The sequence below is a fragment of the Ovis canadensis genome, chromosome 3 (genome assembly GCF_042477335.2).
Source record: "Ovis canadensis isolate MfBH-ARS-UI-01 breed Bighorn chromosome 3, ARS-UI_OviCan_v2, whole genome shotgun sequence".
Classification (NCBI taxonomy): Eukaryota; Metazoa; Chordata; class Mammalia; order Artiodactyla; family Bovidae; genus Ovis; species Ovis canadensis.
The window spans coordinates 34,818,558-34,839,504 of record NC_091247.1 but is presented as its reverse complement, the minus strand read 5'-3'; the positions used below and the strand labels follow the sequence as shown (position 1 = coordinate 34,839,504).

Genomic DNA, 20,947 nt, shown 5'->3' with positions numbered 1-20,947 from the left:
ATTGATTTTTAAAAATATTGTTTACCTTGCTAAAGCCACTATTTCTAGTAACTTTTTTAGATTTCTTAGGATTTTCTACATCGGAGAAGGCAATGGCACCCCACTCCAGTACTCTTGCCTGGAAAATCCCATGGACAGAGGAGCCTGGTGGGCTGCAGTCCATGGGGTCACAACTGAGCAACTTCACTTTCACTTTCATGCATTGGAGAAGGAAATGGCAACCCACTCCAGTGTTCTTGCCTGGAGAATCCCAGGGACGGCGGAGCCTGGCGGGCTGCCTTCTATGGGGTCGCACAGTCTTAGAAGCAGCAGCAGCAGGATTTTCTACATAGGTGATTATGCCATCTGCATAGTAAGAGTTTTACTTCTTCCTTTCAAATCTGTATACCTTTTCCTGCTTTTCCTTTTTGATTGCACTGGCAAGGAAATCCAGTATGACGCTGAACAGAAACAGTGAGAACAAATTTTTTGTTTTCAGTATTAGAGGGGGAAGCTTTCAGTCTTTCTCATTAAGAATGATATTAACTATAGATTTTTCACAAAGGTTCTTTATCAAGAAGATCGAGTTATACTTTTATTCCAAACTGAATTTTTATCATGAATGAATGTAGAATTTTATCAAATGCTTTTTCTGCGTCTTTTTTTTTTTTTTTTTGGAGTATAAGTAAAATACAATGTTTTGAGGGTTTTAATATAGTGAATTCCTACATTCCTGGGATAAACTCTACTTGGTCATGATATATATTCTATTTGCTAAAATTGTTAAGGTTTATGCACCTATATTCATGAGAGATACTGATCTGTTGTTTTGCTTTTCCTTGTAATGTCATTGTCTGAATTTGGTACCACAGTAATGCTGGCCTTATAAAATGACTTGGGAAGTGTTCCCTTGTCTCTTCTATTTTCTGAAAGAATTTATGTAGAATTAGTATTGTTTCTTCCTTAAACACTTGCTAGAATTCTCCAGTAAAGTCATCTAGACTTTGGTTTTCTTTCATCTAGCCTAGAGTTTTCTTTGCAGGAAAAAAAAAATCCCTTTTTTTAATACAGAAAGGATTTGCCTTTGCTGTCTACCAACACACTGTATAGCACTGAGAATAAATGGAAATCAAGCTGCAAAAATTGTTGGTGCTGAAATAATGCATCCGGCACGCACAGTTCTACCAAGCACTGTGTTTCCATGACTTTGGATATAGTGGAGAAAAATTTAAGTGATCTAGTAGAGTCTTTTCAGATACAGGTACAGTATTTTTTAAACTTCCTTAAAAATCTCCTTTGCAGTCAAATGCCCTATGAGCTGACAGGAGTATGTAAGACTAACATCTTCCCTGGTGCCAGAATGTTTCCTGTCAGCCCTGTTCCTCTGCTCTGGTTAGGCTACAAGTTAAAAAGGAGCCAGGCACAGAGGCATGACTTAACTTCTCATTAAATATGCTTATTGCCTTACATTTTTTAGGAGAAGTATTACAAGTTTAAAACAGTAAGCTTAAATAACAAGGTTAAACAATAATATAAAAGTATGTAGGAAAAAAATTTGCCATTCTTTGCAGATAAGAAAAATAAATTTTAACAATTTGATACATACACTTCTTCGTTTTTTCTGTATTCTTTTTTAAAAAATGCACACATACTCTAGGCACAGCTGTTTTTCTTTTTTCTCCCACCAACCCTCTATGGGATCATGATACTGAAATCTTTTCTGCCTTAAGTAATGGACATTCCTCCAGGTATGTACATATACTGCTAACCTTTCCTTATTAACAGCTGCATATTTTTTCCATAATACAAAAGTATAAGTTTATTCATCCATTCTCCTATTTGATAGAAAATCACATTATTTCTAGTATTTTGTCTTTAGAAATAATGCTGCAGTCAACATCTTTGGGCATATATCCCAATATATAAGAGCTTTCAGTTCTGTAGATTTCCAGAAGCAAGACCACCAAGTCAAAAGACATACACATTTTTTAACAAATACTGTATTGCTCTCCTCCATTCCTACCAACAAATGTATTATATGAGAGTATCATTGTCCTATCTTCATCTTGCTGCTTTTGCTATCAATCTTATTCTTTTATCAGTCTGATGGGTAAAAAACATTGATTTGAATTTTCCTTAATAGCTGATAATGTGGCAACTTTTCTTGTTTGCTTATTGGCAATTTACTTTTCCTTTTCTGAAGTTGCAAACTGTATCTTTTGTCCATTTTTATCCAGGATTTGTCTTTTTCCCAGCAATTTGAAGGTGTTCTTTGAATATTAGGAATGTCACATATACTAAAAGAATTTTCAGCAAATTTGTACTTTTTCGTTTGGCTTTTTTTTTTTTTTTTTTTGCCTGAGCAACACAGCATGTGGGTTCTTGGTTCCCCTACCAGGGCTTGAACCTGGCCCCCTGCAGAGGAAGCACAGAGTCTTAACCATTGAACAACCAGGGAAGTCCCTCATTTAACTTTATTTACAGTGTCTTTGGACATATATTTTTAAAATTTTTATAAATTAAATCTATTCTTTTTTTCACTATGGTTTTGGGGTTTAGTGACTTGCTTATAGTTTCCTTGCTTGGAATTATTCAAATATTCATCTAAATTTTCATATTATGTTAGTTTTATTTTTTTACATTCAAGCCTTTAACCTACCAGGAGTTTAACGTTGTGTATGATATGAGGAATGAAGATGTGAAATCTTAAGTTTGCCAAAAAGAAAAAAAAAGGGTTTTCCCTAACTCTTCATATATTATAGTATTATAGTATAATAGTATTTCCCATATTTTCATAATACCCCCTCGACCTAGCTCATGATTTCTCTGCTTTCAGACCTGTCTATTGTCACATTGCTCCAAACTGAGGGAGGGCATGTCTCTTTTCCCATTGTTTCCATGAGGAAACACTAATAAACAATTTTAAGGCACCTAGCATAGTGCTTGACATATTTTTGGTACTCAGAAAACATTATGGGAGGAAGGAAAGTGTTGAATTCACACCTGTGTTACTATGACTCCTTGGCAAGTTTAATATTGACAGCTTATCTGTGTAAACAAGGGGAAATGTCATTCTCCTTAAAGCCTTTCGCTGTCTCATGAGCTCACTCAGTTCCTTCCGCCTCCTGTATCTTTGTTCTAAGGCCTTCCTTCTCCCTATAAGTCTGTCCCATTTCATAAGGACTCCCCTTAAGCAGGTTTTCCTCAAACCCTTCCTTGTAGTTCAACAGTATGTGTAAAGTACTGCCACATTAGCCTTTAATCCACAATGGATTTTACTATTTTTTCAAATATACATTACTGTGCTAGGCACATAGGTCATTAAATACTTAAACTGCAACTGAAACAGTACTGCATACCAAGGCTCGAGTGAGCCTCAAGATTTGTTATGAAAGCCCTTGAGACTAAGGAAGCAACACACTGGGGAAAACTGGACAGTGACCCTGAAAGCCGTTAAATACCAGAGTGATTTTTCAAGTGAAACTGTGTCATCAGATTTATTTTAAACACATTTGTTGGATGAACACATGACAAAGTATTGCCCAATCTGAAGGCGAGATCAACAGACTTTCTTTGGAGGTTTTTGTTTCCATGAGTTCCTATATGGCCTTCACCAATGTAGGCCTTTAGAAATTCAGGGAAAATGGAATAAGCCTTATATGTCCCTACATTTAGTTTGAAAATAACATCTGAATGCCTCTTACCACTTCCTTGATGAATTTTTAATGGAGAAACAGCTAATTCGAGCACTAGGGCAGAGAATATACAAAATGAGCTTGGAGTATCTTATAATGTCAGAAAATAAGGAAAGCACTCAAAAAAACAAAATGATGAGAGTTTATCAGAAGGACACAAGTGCCAGATGAAAGAACTCCCAATGGTCAAAGCTGGAACAACTTGAACAACAAAATAAATAGTGTAGTGTTGGATTATAGCCCAAGGAATGAAACAAATATCCCTGACTTCATACGGATATAAATAAAGTGAAATAAATAAATGAGGGAAAAGAAACATATCTGCCATAGAGAAGAATTCCAAATAATTTATGGAGATACTCAACCCCCAAGAAGGTAGAGCATAACTCCCCACCCCTTAAGTGTGGATTACCCTTTTAGTGTAATCTTTGGATGTGCTTCCAAAGAACACAGTGTGATAAGAGAGACCAATGTAACTTTAGAGTGGAGACAGCTGACAAAGACTACCTTAGCCAAGCGATCAAGATTAACATCAGTGTTAAGTCATGTTGACAGTATGTACCCTTGTTATGCTCTGACAAGAATGACACTTCACCTCTGTGGTCTTCCTCCCTACAACCATAAACACAGTCTAATCATGAAAAAAACAGACACAAATCCCAATGGAGGTACATTCTACAAAATACTCAACCAGTCCTCAAAACTATCAAGGTCATCAAAAACTAAGAATGTCTAAGAAACTGTCACAACCTATAGGACTTTCAGGAAATATGACAATGAAATGTAATTCAGGTATATTGGATGAGGTCTTGGAACAGAAAAAAGACACTAAGCAAAACTAATGAAATCCAAATGAAGTATGGGTGTGTGTGTGTGTTCACTCAGTCATGTCTGACTCTTTATTACCCTCTGGGCTGTAGCCCACCAGGCTCCTCTGTCTGTGGGATTTTTCAGGCAAGGATTAGAGATGAACATTTCCTCCTCCAGGGGATCTCCCCCATCCAAGGATCAAACCCACATCTCTTCTATCTCCTGCATTTCAGGCAATTCTTTACCCACTGAGCCACTGGGGAAGCCAGAACGAAGAACGGAGTTTAGTTAATACCAAAGCACTGTTATTTCATTAGTAGTGGCAAATGTACCCTAGTGATGTTAGACGTTTACAGAATTGGATATGTGCTATGTGCAATCTCCACTATCCTTGTACCTCTTCTGTAAATCTAAAACTAAAGTTAAAAGTATACTTGAATATTTTGAAAACAGATTGGGCAACAAATGACTACCTGCTTATCTCTACAAATGTGCTTTGAATTACAGGGTGCTGGTGACAGTTTTGTGGGAGCTTTGGCCTTCTACCTGGCTTACTACTCACATCTGTCCTTGGAAGAAATGCTCAAGAGATCTAATTTCATCGCAGCGGTCAGTGTCCAGGTCACAGGAACACAGTCATCTTATCCATACAAAAAAGACCTGCCCCTTGATCTGTTTTGATTGCTATTAACTCCAAAGTAAATATACCTGGAAATAAAATGTACTTAGGGATGGTCACTATTAATTAGCAGCTTACTATAAAATGTCACCTCCTTTCTTTGCAAATATTATGTTCATTTACCAAGTCATCCTCAAGCCTTCAATTATTTCTTTATAATGATTTGCTTTTCATGCAAAGTCAACTAGACAGAATTAAGGATACTACAACAAAGACCAGTACAAACAACCCCACCATTCAGGAACCAGCAAACTCTACTGCCAACACATCATGAATACTGTTATGTACACCAAACAGCTGAATTTGCAAGCAACAGTGTCTACAATCAAAGCAGAGAATGTTAAATAAGGGAAAGAGGGGTATGACTTGGGCCACACAAGCAGTTCCTAAGAAGGGCAGCTGATGTTCAGCTTTGCCTTGAGTGTTGTCAGAGCTTCTGGTTCTGCAAGAGAAGCCAGAAGTTTAGATGTTTATTGAAATCTTTCAACATTTAAGTATCAGCAACTGAGTTTTTTTAAAATTGTAAACACCACCTGTAGGCCACTTTTAGCCTATGTGCTAAATAGACAAGTCATTCGTTAAACCAGATTTTAAGTTGGTTTTGTTTTAAGTGATTCATGCATGTCACAGACCCTTTACACTGGGTTTAGGTAGAATCAAGTGAAGTATTTTTCTTGTAACCCAATACCACAATGTAGAGTTTCAATCTAAAAATAGCCAAGATCTCACCTATTATTGCTTTCAATTAGAGCTTTCACAAAAGATGCCAGAAAAATAGCTGACTGACTGTAATGCCACAAGCCTCTAAGACTCAACAACTGTCTAATTCCATTTCCAGAGAGGCACTCTCACATTTCCTCAGGAGACAAGACTGGGCCACAGGGAGGGAACACCTGTTACTCACAAACAGCACTGGTTTCTTAATGCTTGTGGTCATGGTGGACACTCCATCCTTCTCCCCTATAAATGCTTAAAATGCTATAGGATACATACCAGTAGAGCTCAAAATATGAGCTGATCCTTACCTTCAATGAGAAATTTGACAGGGAGAGAAATGGGCAATTTTGAAACCTTGTGGTAAACAGCTTGGGTAGGAAAGCACTACAGATCTGGGGAGGGCAGGAGTCCTTACCTGTACATTAGGGATAATCAGTGGAATTTCCAAGCTGGTTGGCTGTGTAGTACCACTGCCGCAAAAGCTGAGCCATTAGCTTTATGGAAATACACTATAGCGCCTCTTATTAAAAAAAAAAAAATTCTAGAAGTCGTCCAAACTGTTCCTAGAAAACCCTAGATACTGCTTTGGTGACCTGAGTTTGAGAGTGTGGACTAATGGCATTTTTCTAATTATATAAGTACAGATGAAAAACAGAAGTTTTCTTGGTTTCTTCTGTGTTAACAGGCTGGCTTCCTCCTTTCATTCCTGCTCACCTTTGCCATCTGTGTTATCGCACAGTTCTTTCAAGATCTCTCTGGACCATGACCCTGCCTTTTCTATGAAGTACAAGTGAGGGCAGACTGGAAACTCTTGCACAAATCTCACTATGGAAAATTTTCTTTTCTTATATGAAACAATGGTTATTTTTTAGTACTGTAGTTTTTAACATTTCAAAGAGTGGGGGAAAACATCACTAAAAGACAATAGCACAAGCTATTTTAATATATTTTATTAAGAGCTATAAAAATATCCAGAAAGATAAATAAATGTGATGCAATGGTATATGTCCTAATATGAAGAACTTGTTTTCATTGCATTGTTTTCCTTCACAATGGCCTTCAAATCACAGGAGGCAGTGATTCCGTGCCATTTCCTCTTCTTTTATTACACGCTGCAGAATTTCTGAATCAGTACCACCCTCGATCTTCTCATTTATAAATCAAATTCATTTTCAATCCATTGTTTAGAGGGAGCGTATTTTTTTCTGTTCCACAAAGAGGACTTTTTTTTTCACTGTAGGAGGAGAAAAAAGGATTGTAGCAGAATACTAAAAAGTTTATCATCAGCATTTTTTAATAAAAATACACATCAGATCATGAGCCCTCTCCTTTCTCTTCTTTTACTTTCCTTTGTCATAAGGATGGAGCTGACTTGCAAACTCAGTTCACTGATCCCAGAGAGGACTGGAGAAAATGGTAAGGAAAACAAGGAAGGCCCACCAGCCAACCAGTTGCATCCCTGATAACCCACAAAGTCACATGTAACCAATATGAAATAGTCAAATTAAAAAAAGAAAATTACAGGCAAAAAAATGTCCTCACTCAGCTAATGCCCACTCTTGTATGAGGTAAAGCAAGGAGAGATTGTAGGAAAACGCTGGACTCCAGAAAAAGAGTGGTAAAAACTGAGCAGACCACAGAAGAAAAGGAAGCCTGGCTGAAAGAGTAAATATACATTAAACCTTGTACTTTCCAGAAATGGTTTCATATATCCAAGTACAGATTTACTATTATAACCCAAGTCTTATTATTATGAATATCATAACAGAGTATAGTTCTCTAAAACACACCAAACAAAAGTGCTCACTGCCTGGATGAAAGATTAGAGACTAGATGGTAGGCAATAAGGACACACACACACACACACTCTTCTTTGCAAAAAACCAAGAACAGTGCACCAAGGAAGATCCAGGAACTCCAAAGAAATTTTAGCTTTGTTGTTATTCTTCTATAATTAATATGGATACCCTGCACGTGAGATCCCCAAACTGTCTATTATCAACAGTTAGCTAGGGAGCTTATTTAAATACATTCCTACTTTTACCTCCATCTCTACCCTAATTCTATTTCTGCAGAACTAGAGTGAGACTGGAAGTCTGCATTTTTTAAAACTCTTAGGATGATTCTGATGGCAGCTAAAATTAATAACCATTAACCAGTCAACAGAAATTTATCTATAAAATTAATAATGTATTTTATTACTTTGTAAATAGGAATATTTTTAATATGTTTCAAAAGATCTAGTATTAAACATAAGTAGGACCAGTGCTCCTTCAAATTCCAAGGAAGACTACAAAGCACTGCAAGGCAGTAGTAAAGAACCCAAACAACTTCCTATCAATGTTATTCACTGCAAAAAATATTTCCATGTTTTTTCTACATGGAACTAAAAAATGGATTAAAAAAAGAACTTGTCTCATGGATAACTGGTCAGGAGATTATTTAAGTGACCCTGGAGAGGAATAACTGATGAAGACTATTCATGAAAATTTGATATACTTGCTGCGTTCATTCCCTTAATTCAAAGAATAAATATTTAAGTCCACAGAACTGTGCTAGGCAATGTGGGATTTATGAAAGTGAGTCCTATCTGTGCCGAAGAATTGATGCTTTTGAACTGTGGTGTTGGAGAAGACTCTTGAGAGTCCCTTGGACTGCAAGGAGATCCAACCAGTCCATTCTGAAGGAGATCAGCCCTGGGATTTCTTTGGAAGGAATGATGCCAAAGCTGAAACTCCAGTACTTTGGCCACCTCATGTGAAGAGTTGACTCATTGGAAAAGACTCTGATGCCGGGAGGGATTAGGGGCAGGAGGAAAAGGGGACAATAGAGGATGAGATGGCTGGATGGCATCACTGACTCGATGGACATGAGTCTGAGTGAACTCCAGGAGTTGGTGATGGACAGGGAGGCCTGGCGTGCTGCGATTCATGGGGTCCCAAAGAGTCAGACACGACGGAGCAACTGAACTGAACTGAAGAAGAGTCCCTGATTTTAGTACCAATATACCATAAGGTACCTGTATGAACATCCAGTAAGCCCCACAGGAACCTAAAGACTAAAAGGGACTGGAATGGTGAGGCAAACATCGCACAAGGAGGGTCAAGCTTAGGCTCTCAAGCAGCAGCAGCATTTGGATGAACAGGGAAGAGCATCTAGTTTAGACAAATAGTGGCAGGAGATAAGAACAACAGTGCTGATTGCAGGGGAAGGTCCTGATTAAAAAAGGAAAAAAATAGACTAAACTGGCTCCATGTAATAGAAAAAATAGGGGGCCTGGAATCAGAAAGACTGGGTTCAAGCCTTGCCTCCACCATTTATCTACTGTAAGTTCTTGGGCAAATTTCTCAAAATACTCTTCCTTCAGTTTTCTTCCCCATGAGAGGGATAACTCCATCTCCCTCACAGGACTGCCAGAGAGCAAACACTCATTATGTGTTAGCTGAGTTCAAATGACACGCTGCTATCCTCAGTCATAAACAATAAATTAATTTTCTGTCAAAATATTTGCTGTTTAATTCATAGAAGAATGAATCTGTCAAGTTCTTGCCCTACATCTAACCTAAATTTATTCTGCTTCAATTAAAGTCAATATTGTCTTGTTTAGTCATCCAAGAAATTAAAACTGACAAGTTTTCATTTTCCTTATAATAAACCTTCATATATTTAACAAAGTTTAATACACTTATGCCTCAGCCTTTAATCCTTCCTCCTGGGAAATTTACATCTAGATTCATATGAGGAAAAGGAGTTTGAAAAGACACAGGCTGGTTCTAGCCATAGAGTATACCATGAAGTACTCAAGTAATTGGGAATTTTTCCATGTTTCCTTGCCTGATTTTCTTTGTAAAGCAGACAAGCGAAACACTACCCTTAAACTAAACCCTTAAACCATTTTCTCACTGCAGTAAAACATGCTAGGACAACTGCCAAGCTATTTGGTACCCTGGGCAATGGGGCAGGCCGCAAGGCAAACATCATGCAAGCCCACAGGGCATTCGGTAGGTGGGCAGAAAGCCAAGCAGTCAGCTATCCCAGAACATTTTTTTCTTCAGAAGAGACAAAGTTGTGTTGTCAAGGCTCCAACAATCCCTTCTCAGAAAAGCTCTAATCGTCTGTCTGAAATATATATATGAATATTTTCTTCCACTTTCAACTCATGGTTGAAACTGTTTATGTTTGTATCCTTTCCTGATCTCAAAATGTAAAATCAATCTGACAGAAAGTTCCTAATATCTCCATACTAAGACTGAAAATTCCAGTACATTTTCACACTTAAAATCTCAGAAGGTTATTCAATCAACATTTACTAACGTTGTACAAGTTCCTTAAAAAGCTCTAAAGGAGCTAAAATGCTAGAAAACCACTCTACTGTAAAGTTCATCACTTTGGGTTTTCACCAGCTGATAGAAATCAGAGGGAGAAAACCACCACATCAATCTAATATCATATTGCTATGGTCTCAAAGTTTGTGTTCCCCCAAATTTATGTTGAAATCCTAACCCACAAAGATGATGGTATTAGAAGGTGGGGCCGTGAGGAGGTGCTTTGGTCACGAGGGTGGAACCTTCGTGAATGGGATGAATCCTCATAAAAGATACCCCACAGAAGTTGCCTGCCCCTCCACCATGTGAGAACACAGCAAGAACCCCTTCCTATAAACCAGGACGAGGGCCCTCACCATGGGAAAGTCACCATGCTGGCACCTTGATCTTCGACTTTCCAGGTCTCAGAACTGTGAGAAATAAAACTGCTGTTTATAAGTCATCTAGTCTGTGGTATTTCATTATATCAACCCAGCCTAAGACATATACCTTATCATTCTAATAATTTTCCATCATTTGAGATATATATCCTGAAATTCAGACTGCTAGTCATGAGGGACGAACCTAGAATTCCCATTTTATTAAAGAATGACCAGAAAGTTTCACACCATAAAAACAGCAGGAAATTTTATTTCTGTTAAAGAATGGAACTCATAACAAATTTTTTTTTTTTTTTTGGCCACATGGCATGCAGGATCTTAGTTCTCCAACTAGGAATTAAACCCATGCTACCCACTCCAGTATTCTTGGGTTTCCCTTGTGGCTCAGCTGGTAAAGAATCCACCTGCAATGTGGGAGACCTGTGTTCGATCCCTGGTTGAGAAGATCCCCTGGAGAAGGGAAAGGCTACCCACTCCAGTATTCTGGCCTGGAGAATTCCATGGACTATACAGTCCATGGGGTTGCAGAGTTGGACACGACTTAGCGACTCTCACTTTCACTTTCACTCCTGCAGTGGAAGCACAGTCTTAACCTCTGGACCAGCAGGGAAATCCCTCTCAGAGCCCTTTTTGAATGCCTCCTTACACTGGCACAGCCCTGATTTTTTTGAAGGTGATATTATTTTTGATTTTGATGAATTCAGCTAATGAACAGTTTGTCAGATCTTCTTTACAAACTCTGAAAGCAGCTATTAAGGTGGCTGTCAGGCAGACTTGTACTAGTGCCCAACCAGAGGTCACACACTAGTGAGTGAGTTTTAGCCTCTTCTCTCAATAAGAGGTTCATATATAAAGTGACTCAGGGCCTAGGTTTTGGAGTCAGACAGTCCTAAATTCAAATCTTTATTCTGTCACATATTTTAGTTATGTGTCCTTAACTAAAATCCTTGGCATCAAACTCATCATCTATAAAATGGGGTTCATATTGCCTGGAGAGTAAGGGTGCTTGTGTTCAGTTCAGTTCAGTTCAGTGGCTCAGTCATGTCCGACTCTGGGACCCCAGGAATCGCAGCATGCCAGGCCTCCCTGTCCATCACCAACTCCCGGAGTTCACTCAGAGTTGCGTCCATCGAGTCAGTGATGCCATCCAGCCATCTCATGCTCGGTCGTCCCCTTCTCCTCCTGCCCCCAATCCCTCCCAGCATGAGTCTTCTCCAATGAGTCAACTCTTCGCATGAGGTAGCCAAAGTACTGGAGTTTTAGCTTTAGCATCATTCCTTCCAAAGAAATCCCAGGGTTGTTCTCCTTCAGAATGGACTGGTTGGATCTTCTTGCAGTCCAAGGGATTCTCAAGAGTCTTCTCCAACACCACAGTTTAAAAGCATCAATTCTTCGGCGCTCAGCCTTCTTCACAGTCCAACTCTCACATCCATACATGACCACTGGAAAAACCACAGCCTTGACTAGACTCTATGTCTTGTCTCTGCTTTTAAATATGCTATCTAGGTTGCTCATAACTTTTCTTCCAAGGAGTAAGCGTCTTTTAATTTCATGGTTGCAATCACCATCTGCAGTGGTTTTGGAGCCAAAAAAACTAAAGTCTGACACTGTTTCCCCATCTATTTCCCATGGAGTAATGGGACCGGATGCCATGATCTTCGTTTTCTGAATGTGGAGCTTTAAGCCAACTTTTTCACTCTCCTCTTTTACTTTCATCAAGGGGCTTTTTAGTTCCTCTTCACTTTCTGCCATAAGGGTGGTGTCATTATGATGCATTCATGTATCTGAAGACTTAGGCAGGTAAACAAAGAAGACAGAATTTTCCATTTTGTCTGGTTATTCACAAGCACTTGTTCCCTTTCTCTCAAGGATCACTGCATTCTGTTGCCTATATTGTCCTTCTGTTGTTGTTGTTTCAGGAGGGAAGGTAAATTCAGTCCCATTGCTCCATCTTGGCCACAAGTGAGTCTATCAGCCTTGTTCTTAGTTAACAAAATAACTGATTATGACGCTATATGCATGATAAGACACTTCAATCATGTCCGACTCTTTGTGACCCCATGGACTGTGTCCATGGGATTCTCCAGGCAAGAATACTGGAGTGGGCTGCCATTTCCTCCCTCAGCGATTATGATGTTAACTGCCTATATTTCATTATGTAATGGATTAATTTGAAGAAATAAGATTCTAGCACCAATTCCAACTCTAATCACCAACCAAGTGTCTCAGAATTCAACTCAACCTTGACATACTTCTCTTTCTGTTTCCCGAACAGTATCGCCTATTCTATTTATATATCTGGTTTTTCACCTTCAAATCTTCGGTTAACTATCTCTAACTAGAGAGACATTCCCTGAACTATCCTACCTAAAGAATGAAGATGGGATCTACCTCCTTGCAATTCTATCCTGTATCTCAGCATCCTGCTTGTTTCTTGCATAGCACTGAGCATTAATTGTCGTCTTCCTTCCTCTCCCTTCCAACACCAGGCTTTGATCGTCAAGACCGAAGGCAGTGAGTCTATCTTATGTCCATGAATATCCCAGCACCTGGGATAGTAACTAGCACCAAAGTAAACTTTCAATATACACTAGGAATGAACGCTATAGTGACAAAGGGGCCACAAAACTGCCTTTGTTCAACATCATCTGAAAAGGGCACCAGGGCTTGAAAGCATTTGAATTTATCATGGAGCAACTTTTCTGGAATCTTACCTACTGGATCATAATGCAGTAGAGTAAGTTTCTCCCATAGTCGGCTTCTCTTAGTGTTGAAGGAAAAACCTGTTCCAGCTTGGCTCACCATTTTCACCAGAATTGTTCTAAGATTTAAAAGCAAGGTGTTACAAGCTAAGGAAATAGACTAAAATCAGTTGTAGGAGGATGGCACATTCTGAGAACACTATACAGTAGTATTATTTGTGGGGACATCAATCAAACCTTAAGTTCAGTTCTAAGACAGTCTATATCTTAGAATGGTTCTGATTCCCAATATTTCTTCCATTACACAGAGTGCCTTGGAAATAACCTAACCAAAGCAAGAAGACTAATCAAACTGCATTGTGGGAACAGACTCAGACCCCCACATTTCAGGAGGAGAAATCAGGACAAGGAAAATACACAAGTACTGGTAACCCTGGCAGGCCAGTCAAGAAGACAGTGGTCTCCGAAGAGCTTTATCTTTCACGTATGAGCAGTAAGAGTGAAATCAGGAAGCAACAGAATAAAGAGATTGGAACTTTCACACCGACAATGTGTAAAACCTTGTTGTTCCCTTTCATAGTTTAACTTACAATCATCCAAAGCAAAGTTCATGTTTTGTCCCACTGGGCCTTTTAATACCTCATACTGTTTGTTACTTTTTCAGGGGTCTTATCTTCCTATGTAGATCATGCTATTTGATTTCTCATCTAATTCCAAAAAGAATCTGAAGCACCTAAGATAATATTATACACCTTTGCATCCCTTTCAATGTTCAGCATAGTACGTCATGCATTAGAGTGATACAATATTAAGTACTTGCTCTATGGCAAGCACAACATGCAAGGCCCTCTAAGTCTACATCTGCACCCTGGAGAAGTAACGCTAACAGTATGGAAGGTGAGTTGTGTACACGAGGTCTGTAAGGCAAGACATATGTGACCAGAAGGCACACAAAGAACATGGCACCAGAAGGACACAAAGAACATGAGAGGCAGGGCACACCCCTAAAGAAATGAAGACACAGGAGATTCCCACAGAATGTGAAGAAGGAAAGTAAGTAACTGGATTGTGTGAAAAGCTATATAAAGTAATAAAAGATACTGAGGGAAGAATACTAGCATACATGTTTTTCACTAACTTTAATCCAGAAAACCTAGCTTTAAGGATTTATTATGTGACTTGGGTTATAAACAAATGCTACCTACTTTAGAATTTTTCTATTTTTAACACAGAAAATCTTACTTCAGTTATTGCCTACAAAATTTATTTTTGAAATACCAGTTTGGTATTAATAATCTCTCTGGTACAGCATGGAATCTTTAGCCTTTGCCATTTTTGAAATGCTTGTACCATGAATGCAAAAGATTACAAAACTCAAAACTGGCTCTGTGGATAGTCAAATCACAGCTTTTTTTGTTATATTCCTGTAGTGGGCTCCAGACAAATGGCCCTTGGTCCTCACTTTCAGGAAAAAGAACTGCAATCATAGTCCAAAGAGCATGGGGACCCTGATGATTTCTTTAGGAACAAGACAGCAAAAGCAACTTTTAAGGAAATTAACTGAAAGCTCACTTAAATAGATCAGTTGGGAAGGAGGGAAAATATTTTAGTAAACAGTTCATAGGGCTAAAACAATTCATCAAGTGTAATCCTCAAATCAGACTTTAGAAAATTGAAGCCAAATGCTTAATTTAACATAAGGATTCATTGAGAGTAGCTGAACTAATGAATCTAACATAAACAAGCTTAAAAAAAAAAAAGAAAAACTTGTACTTACTTTGACTTGCTCTTGGCAACTTTTTCATAGGCAGGAAAAGTCGAACAGAAATGGGAAAAAATAAACAATTTATTATCTTGCTTATGCAAAATTCAAATAAAGCTCAAATTTTAAGATTATAATAAAAATATTTAAGTCATGAAATATGTCATAAATTGTCACTCAAGTAACTACTCCCGAGCTATTGGGGATCCCGTTAGGATTTTATAGATGTTTTTTAAAAATCCAATCGGACCACCACAATTCTGGATGGAATCCTCTACACAATCTCTTTTCAGTTGAACTGACTACCTTTAAATCTTCCCAAAGATCTGCTGCATTTGCTCCTCTTCTAAGGTGCAAATATTTGCACTAGAACAAGCCTCTTGTCCGGTAAATTAACCTATGCAAATTCAACAACCATCACACGAGGTGGAGAAAGGAAATTAAATCCATCCGGGAAGTCAGCCTAGTGCACCTAAGAACACGGTCTTGGGAGCCAGTGGGCTTCTTTCCCAGCCCGCTGTACGACCTAGGATCAATCACTGTTTCTCACCTTGAGAACTCGAAATGAGTGAACTAAAAATTCTGAAGTTTTCTCAGTTAGAACGTCCAGTGATTCTGCTGACACACCGCGAGGGCGAGGGAGAGCCCCACTTCTGCCGGCCAGACTCTAACCGCGGAACGAGCCGAAACGGACCCAAAATCTGCGCCGAAGACCCCCAAGACCCACTCGCCCCACAGGGAGCGCGGCCGCGAGGCATGCCGGGTGCTGTAGTCCTGAAGGCCTAGGACGTCGCAGCGGCGGCTGCCCCACCGGCGTGCGCACTCCACCCTGCAATGTCCCAGGGCCCGCCTGTCACCACCTCCTGCCCGGGAAGCAGGCCCTGCCGCCGCCTCCAGCCCCACTTACACGTAACCGCCGACAGGAACATGGCGACAGTACCCCTGAAGACTCGGTAACGGGTCCAAAGTTCCAGCAACAAACAACTGCTTCCGGGGCACAGGTCTGTTCCGGAAAAGGATGTCCGGAAGTTCTCCACAGCCACGCCCCCTATATAAACCTCAGGGCTGAGCCTGCCTCTTTTCTGTGGTCTCTACAGTCCAGGTGTCTCTTATGTGGTGCTGGAGTGTGGAGTCCTTTTCATTTTTGGAGAGAACCTTTGTTATCGCTCGAGGTTCGCGCCCCACACCCTAACTCCTACTTCTGAGTCAAAGTTAGATGTTTTCCATACATATTTCACTAAATCATCGCAGTCAACTACATTAAAGCCACGGGAACTCTGCATGTTCCTCACCCACTCCAGGCTATCACGCTTCTGCACTATTTCCTTAAATTGTTGCCTTCGTTTTCCTCCTCCGGCCCAACTCCATCTCCATCTGGTTAAGAGCTACTCTGTCTCTCCAGAATTAAGAACTCCACCTGAATATACCTATTTCTTGATTATGTGTTGGATTTCTAGGAGGGCTGGGCCCTGAGCATTTTAACTGCTGTATCTAAGCACCTACCTGGCAATAGGGGGCAAATAACTGAGATTGAGAGTAGTCACATAATTTGCTTAATGTCACAAAACTAGTGAATGGCAAAGTCAGAATTTGAACCCAGAGTTTGACTGCGAAGACTCGTGGCTTTCCCACTAGCATTGGGACCTAACCACTTTGCCATCTTCCAATCTTCATCTCTCTGCAAGAAACCTGCAAGTACCTGCAACACCAGGTACTTCAGCCAAAACCTCATTTCCCAACTAATAATCAGGATTTTAGGATTTTTTTTCTAATCTGTGGTTTTATCTACATATTAAATATTACAAACAAGTGAAAGACTTATTCTCATGGATTATCCTCGCTGAAGGTAATAAAATTATTAAAAAGAGAAAATGTTATACAATACAACTCAATTTTTTAAATCAGGACTGTCCTTGCCCTGGGTACCTCTAATGGTTTTTTTCCCATACCCAGATTCCAACAAATGGACTCCCTCTAGGTGGCCAAATCCTTCCTTACCATGTGTGGTTCAGCTGCTGACAAACAAGAGCTTCAGGTGTTCAAGAGGATAAGGTTTCTTATTTAGGAAATTTCTTTTGAAGATTTATAAGAAAAAAACACAAGACTGGAAGCCAAGGAACATGAATTCTAGTGTTTATTCTGTCCCTTGGAAAGTCATTTCAACTCTCCAGACCTCAGTTTCAGGCTGAATGTGGGCACTGAATCAGTGATTCTCATTCCTGAGAGTGTATCAGTCATCTGGGATCTTTTAAAAGGCCCGGATGCCAGAGGTGAGGCCCAGAGTCTATACAGTATTTCTTCCCCTTCCCCAATTTGCTATGAAAAAGCATTTTGAATATATCAAAAAGTAGAAAAGATATTATAATGAACAAACTGTGTACCCAATTCAGTAAATGTTGATTCTGCTATGTATATTGAATTTTTAATATGCATATATAACATATATATATGTTATATATATATATATTATTTGATTAGGGTTTTTGGCTAGCTGTGTAAAAGCAAATTGGAGACCTCACCACCTTTCCCTCCTTTTCATTATAAAAGTACATTTTGTTTCCCTTTGCAGTTTTCTGTATGGTGATATTTCAGTATATGAAAATATCTTGCTCCCCATCAACCTTTCCTCAATGGTTTTAGCATTCACTGTTGATCTTTTTTTCACTCAGGAATTATGTTTTGGGGCACACAGTGGTAGTTTTTCTAACATTTCATTTCTTATTCATTTGTTAGTTTTCTTCTGTACAGAAAAGTTTTCTATAATCAATTGAGGCAGAATTATAATTAAAAAGGCAAGATAAATGCTAATTGTTTTCTCTTTAATTACTAATATTCAAGTAAGACATTAGCATAACAGTCGCTTCCAATGGTGACAAAGACGTTTTCCCCTTTGTGTAATTTTCTTTAAATTTTTAGTATCACTATAATGGATTTTAAAAGATGTCCTTTTCATTATAGGGGACTGGAATGCAAAAGTAGGAAGTCAAGAAACACCTAGAGTAACAGGCAAATTTGGCCTTGGAATACGGAATGAAGCAGGGCAAAGGCTAATAGAGTTTTACCAAGAGAATACACTGGTCATAGCAAACACCCTCTTCCAACAACACAAGAGAAGACTCTACACATGGACATTAACAGATGGTCAACACCAATATCAGACTGATTATATCCTTTGCAGCCAAAGATGGAGAAGCTCTATACACTCAGCAAAAACAAGACTGGGAGCTGACTGTGGCTCAGATCATGAGCTGCTTATTGCCAAATTCAGACTTAAATTGAAGAAAGTGGGGAAAACCACTAGACCATTCAGGTATGACCTAAATCAAATCCCTTATGATTATACAGTAGAAGTGAGAAATAGATTTAAGGGACTAGATCTGATAGATAGAGTGCCTGATGAACTATGGAATGAGGTTCGTGACATTGTACAGGAGACAGGGATCAAGATCATCCCCATGGAAAAGAAATGCAAAAAAGCAAAATCGCTGTCTGGGGAACCCTTACAAATAGCTGTGAAAAGAAGAGAAGTTAAAAGCAAAGGAGAAACAGAAAGATATAAGCATCTGAATGTAGAGTTCCAAAGAATAGCAAGAAGAGATAAGAAAGAATGCAAAGAAATAGAGGAAAAGAACAGAATGGGAAAGACTAGAGATCTCTTCAAGAAAATTAGAGATACCAAGGGAACATTTCATGCAAAGATGGACTCGATAAAGGACAAAAACGGTATGGACCTAACAGACGCAGAAGATATTAAGAAGAGGTGGCAAGAATACACAGAAGAACTGCACAAAAATGATCTTCACGACCCAGATAATCACAATGGTATAATCACTCACCTAGAGCCAGACATTGTGGAATGTGAAGTCAAGTGGGCCTTAGAAAGCATCACTATAAACAAAGCTAGTGGAGGTGAGGGACTTCCAGTTGAGCTATTTCAAATCCTAAAAGATGATGCTGTGAAAGTGGTGCACTCAATATGCCAGCAAATTGGGAAAACTCAGCAGTGGCCACAGGACTGGAAAAGGTCAGTCTTCATTCCAATCCCAAAGAAAGGCAATGCCAAAGAATGCTCAAACTACCGCACAATTGCACTCATCTCACATGCTAGTAAAGTAATGCTCAAAATTCTCCAAGCCAGGCTTCAGCAATACATGAACTGTGAACTTCCAGATGTTCATGCTGGTTTTAGAAAAGGCAGAGGAACCAGAGATCAAATTGCCAACATCCGCTGGATCATGGAAAAAGGAAGAGAGTTCCAGAAAAACATCTATTTCTGCTTTATTGACTATGACAAAGCCTTTGACTGTGTGCATCACAATAAACTGTGGAAAATTCTGAAAGAGATGGGAATACCAGAGCACCTGACCTGCTTCTTGAGAAATCTATATGCAGGTCAGGAAGCAACAGTTAGAACTGGACATGGAACAACAGACTGGTTCCAAATAGGAAAAGGAGTATGTCAAGGCTGTATATTGTCACCCTGCTTATTTAACTTATATGCAGAGTACATCATGAGAAACGCTGGACTGGAAGAAGCACAAGCTGGAATCAAGAGTGCCGGGAGAAATATCAACAACCTCAGATATGCAGATGACACCACCCTTATGGCAGAAAGTGAAAAGGAGCTAAAAAGCCTCTTGATGAAAGTGAAAGAGGAGAGTGAAAAAGTTGGCTTAAAGCTCAACGTTCAGAAAACGAAGATCATGGCATCTGCTCCCATCACTTCATGCGAAATAGATAGGGAAACAGTGAAAACAGTGTCAGACTTTACTTTTTGGGGCTCCAAAATCACTGCAGATGGTGACTGCAGTGAAATTAAAAGACGCTTATTCCTTGGAAGAAAAGTTATGAGCAACCTAGATAGCATATTCAAAACCAGAGACATTACTTTGCCAACAAAGGTCCATCTAGTCAAGGGTATGGTTTTTCCAGTGGTCATGTATGGATGTGAGAGCTGGACTGTGAAGAAAGCTGAGCACCAAAGAATTGATGCTTTTGAACTGTGGTGTTGGAGAAGACTCTTGAGAGACCCTTGGACTGCAAGGAGATCTAACCAGTCCATTCTAAAGGAGATCAGCCCTGGGTGTTCTTTGGAAGGAATGATGCTAAAGCTGAAACTTCAGTATTTTGGCCACCTCATGTGAAGAGTTGACTCATTGGAAAAGATTCTAATGCTGGGAGGGATTGGGGGCAGGCGGAAAGGGGGACGACAGAGGATGAGATGGCTGGATGGCATCGCCGACTCGATGGACGTGAGTCTGAGTGACCTCCGGGAGATGGTGATGGACAGGGAGGCCTGGCTTGCTGCGATTCATGGGGTCACAAAGAGTCGGACTCAACTGAGTGACTGAACTGAACTGATAATGGATTTTTATTCCTTGTTTTATAATCAAACATGGTCATTATTATTTTTGATGTTCAAAGTTTCCCAAAGGAGGTCATTAGGAGTTCCCAAGCTGGTCCAATGTTTTTTCAGTGCATTTCCTTCCTTGCTTTCTGTCACCAGCTATCTCAGGTTAACCTTGTACTTTCCCTGGCCCAAACATGGAATCAGCCATTTCTTCAAGGCACTCTGTGATATGTAGGAGCCACCATCTGATGCACAGCACTGGACTAGATTTTAGGGAATTTCAAGTTTTATTTTAAGCCACAGAATTTTCATTTAAATGAAATCTGTCTCAGCTCACAGTGTAAAATGAAGCCTCATCTCTTGAGGGATGACTTCAGAATCTTGGATTCCACAGGTCATGGAAACTCTGGATTATGGAAATGGCCACATTCTCTTCCAGTGCCATTGCTCTGGATTCCAGTTTGAGGTTTCAAATCCCACCCACAGGCCCTGCAGCCTTTTGTCATACTTCCACTGTCTTCCTTCCCAAACTGTCTGACCATGCAGAG

General features: G+C 39.5%; 2 protein-coding genes across 8 annotated transcripts in view; one reads left to right on the top strand and one right to left on the bottom strand.

Moving 5' to 3' along the window:
• The window catches only part of RBKS (ribokinase), a 109,853-nt gene extending 96,016 nt beyond the window's left edge, over positions 1 to 13,837 (top strand). For 2 of the 7 annotated variants that reach the window (XM_069582878.1, XM_069582880.1), the window contains exons 8-9: positions 4,992 to 5,093; positions 13,596 to 13,837. In XM_069582878.1, the coding sequence (XP_069438979.1) occupies positions 4,992 to 5,093; positions 13,596 to 13,616 (123 nt within the window). In that variant the 3' untranslated portion in view covers positions 13,617 to 13,837. Of the gene's footprint in view, positions 1 to 4,991; positions 6,538 to 6,565; positions 7,201 to 13,595 lie in introns of those variants that run through there. The other 5 variants (XM_069582875.1, XM_069582877.1, XM_069582876.1 and 2 more) reach the window with 3 other exon arrangements.
• Positions 6,816 to 16,073, bottom strand: MRPL33 (mitochondrial ribosomal protein L33). Its single transcript, XM_070292339.1, has 4 exons — positions 15,957 to 16,073; positions 15,065 to 15,083; positions 13,300 to 13,406; positions 6,816 to 7,114 (listed from the first exon to the last, which is right to left on the bottom strand). The coding sequence occupies exons 1-4, from the start codon at positions 15,976 to 15,978 to the stop codon at positions 7,065 to 7,067; spliced, it is 198 nt and encodes a 65-aa protein (XP_070148440.1). The 5' UTR covers positions 15,979 to 16,073; the 3' UTR covers positions 6,816 to 7,064.
• Between the last annotated feature and the right edge of the window lie 4,874 nt (positions 16,074 to 20,947).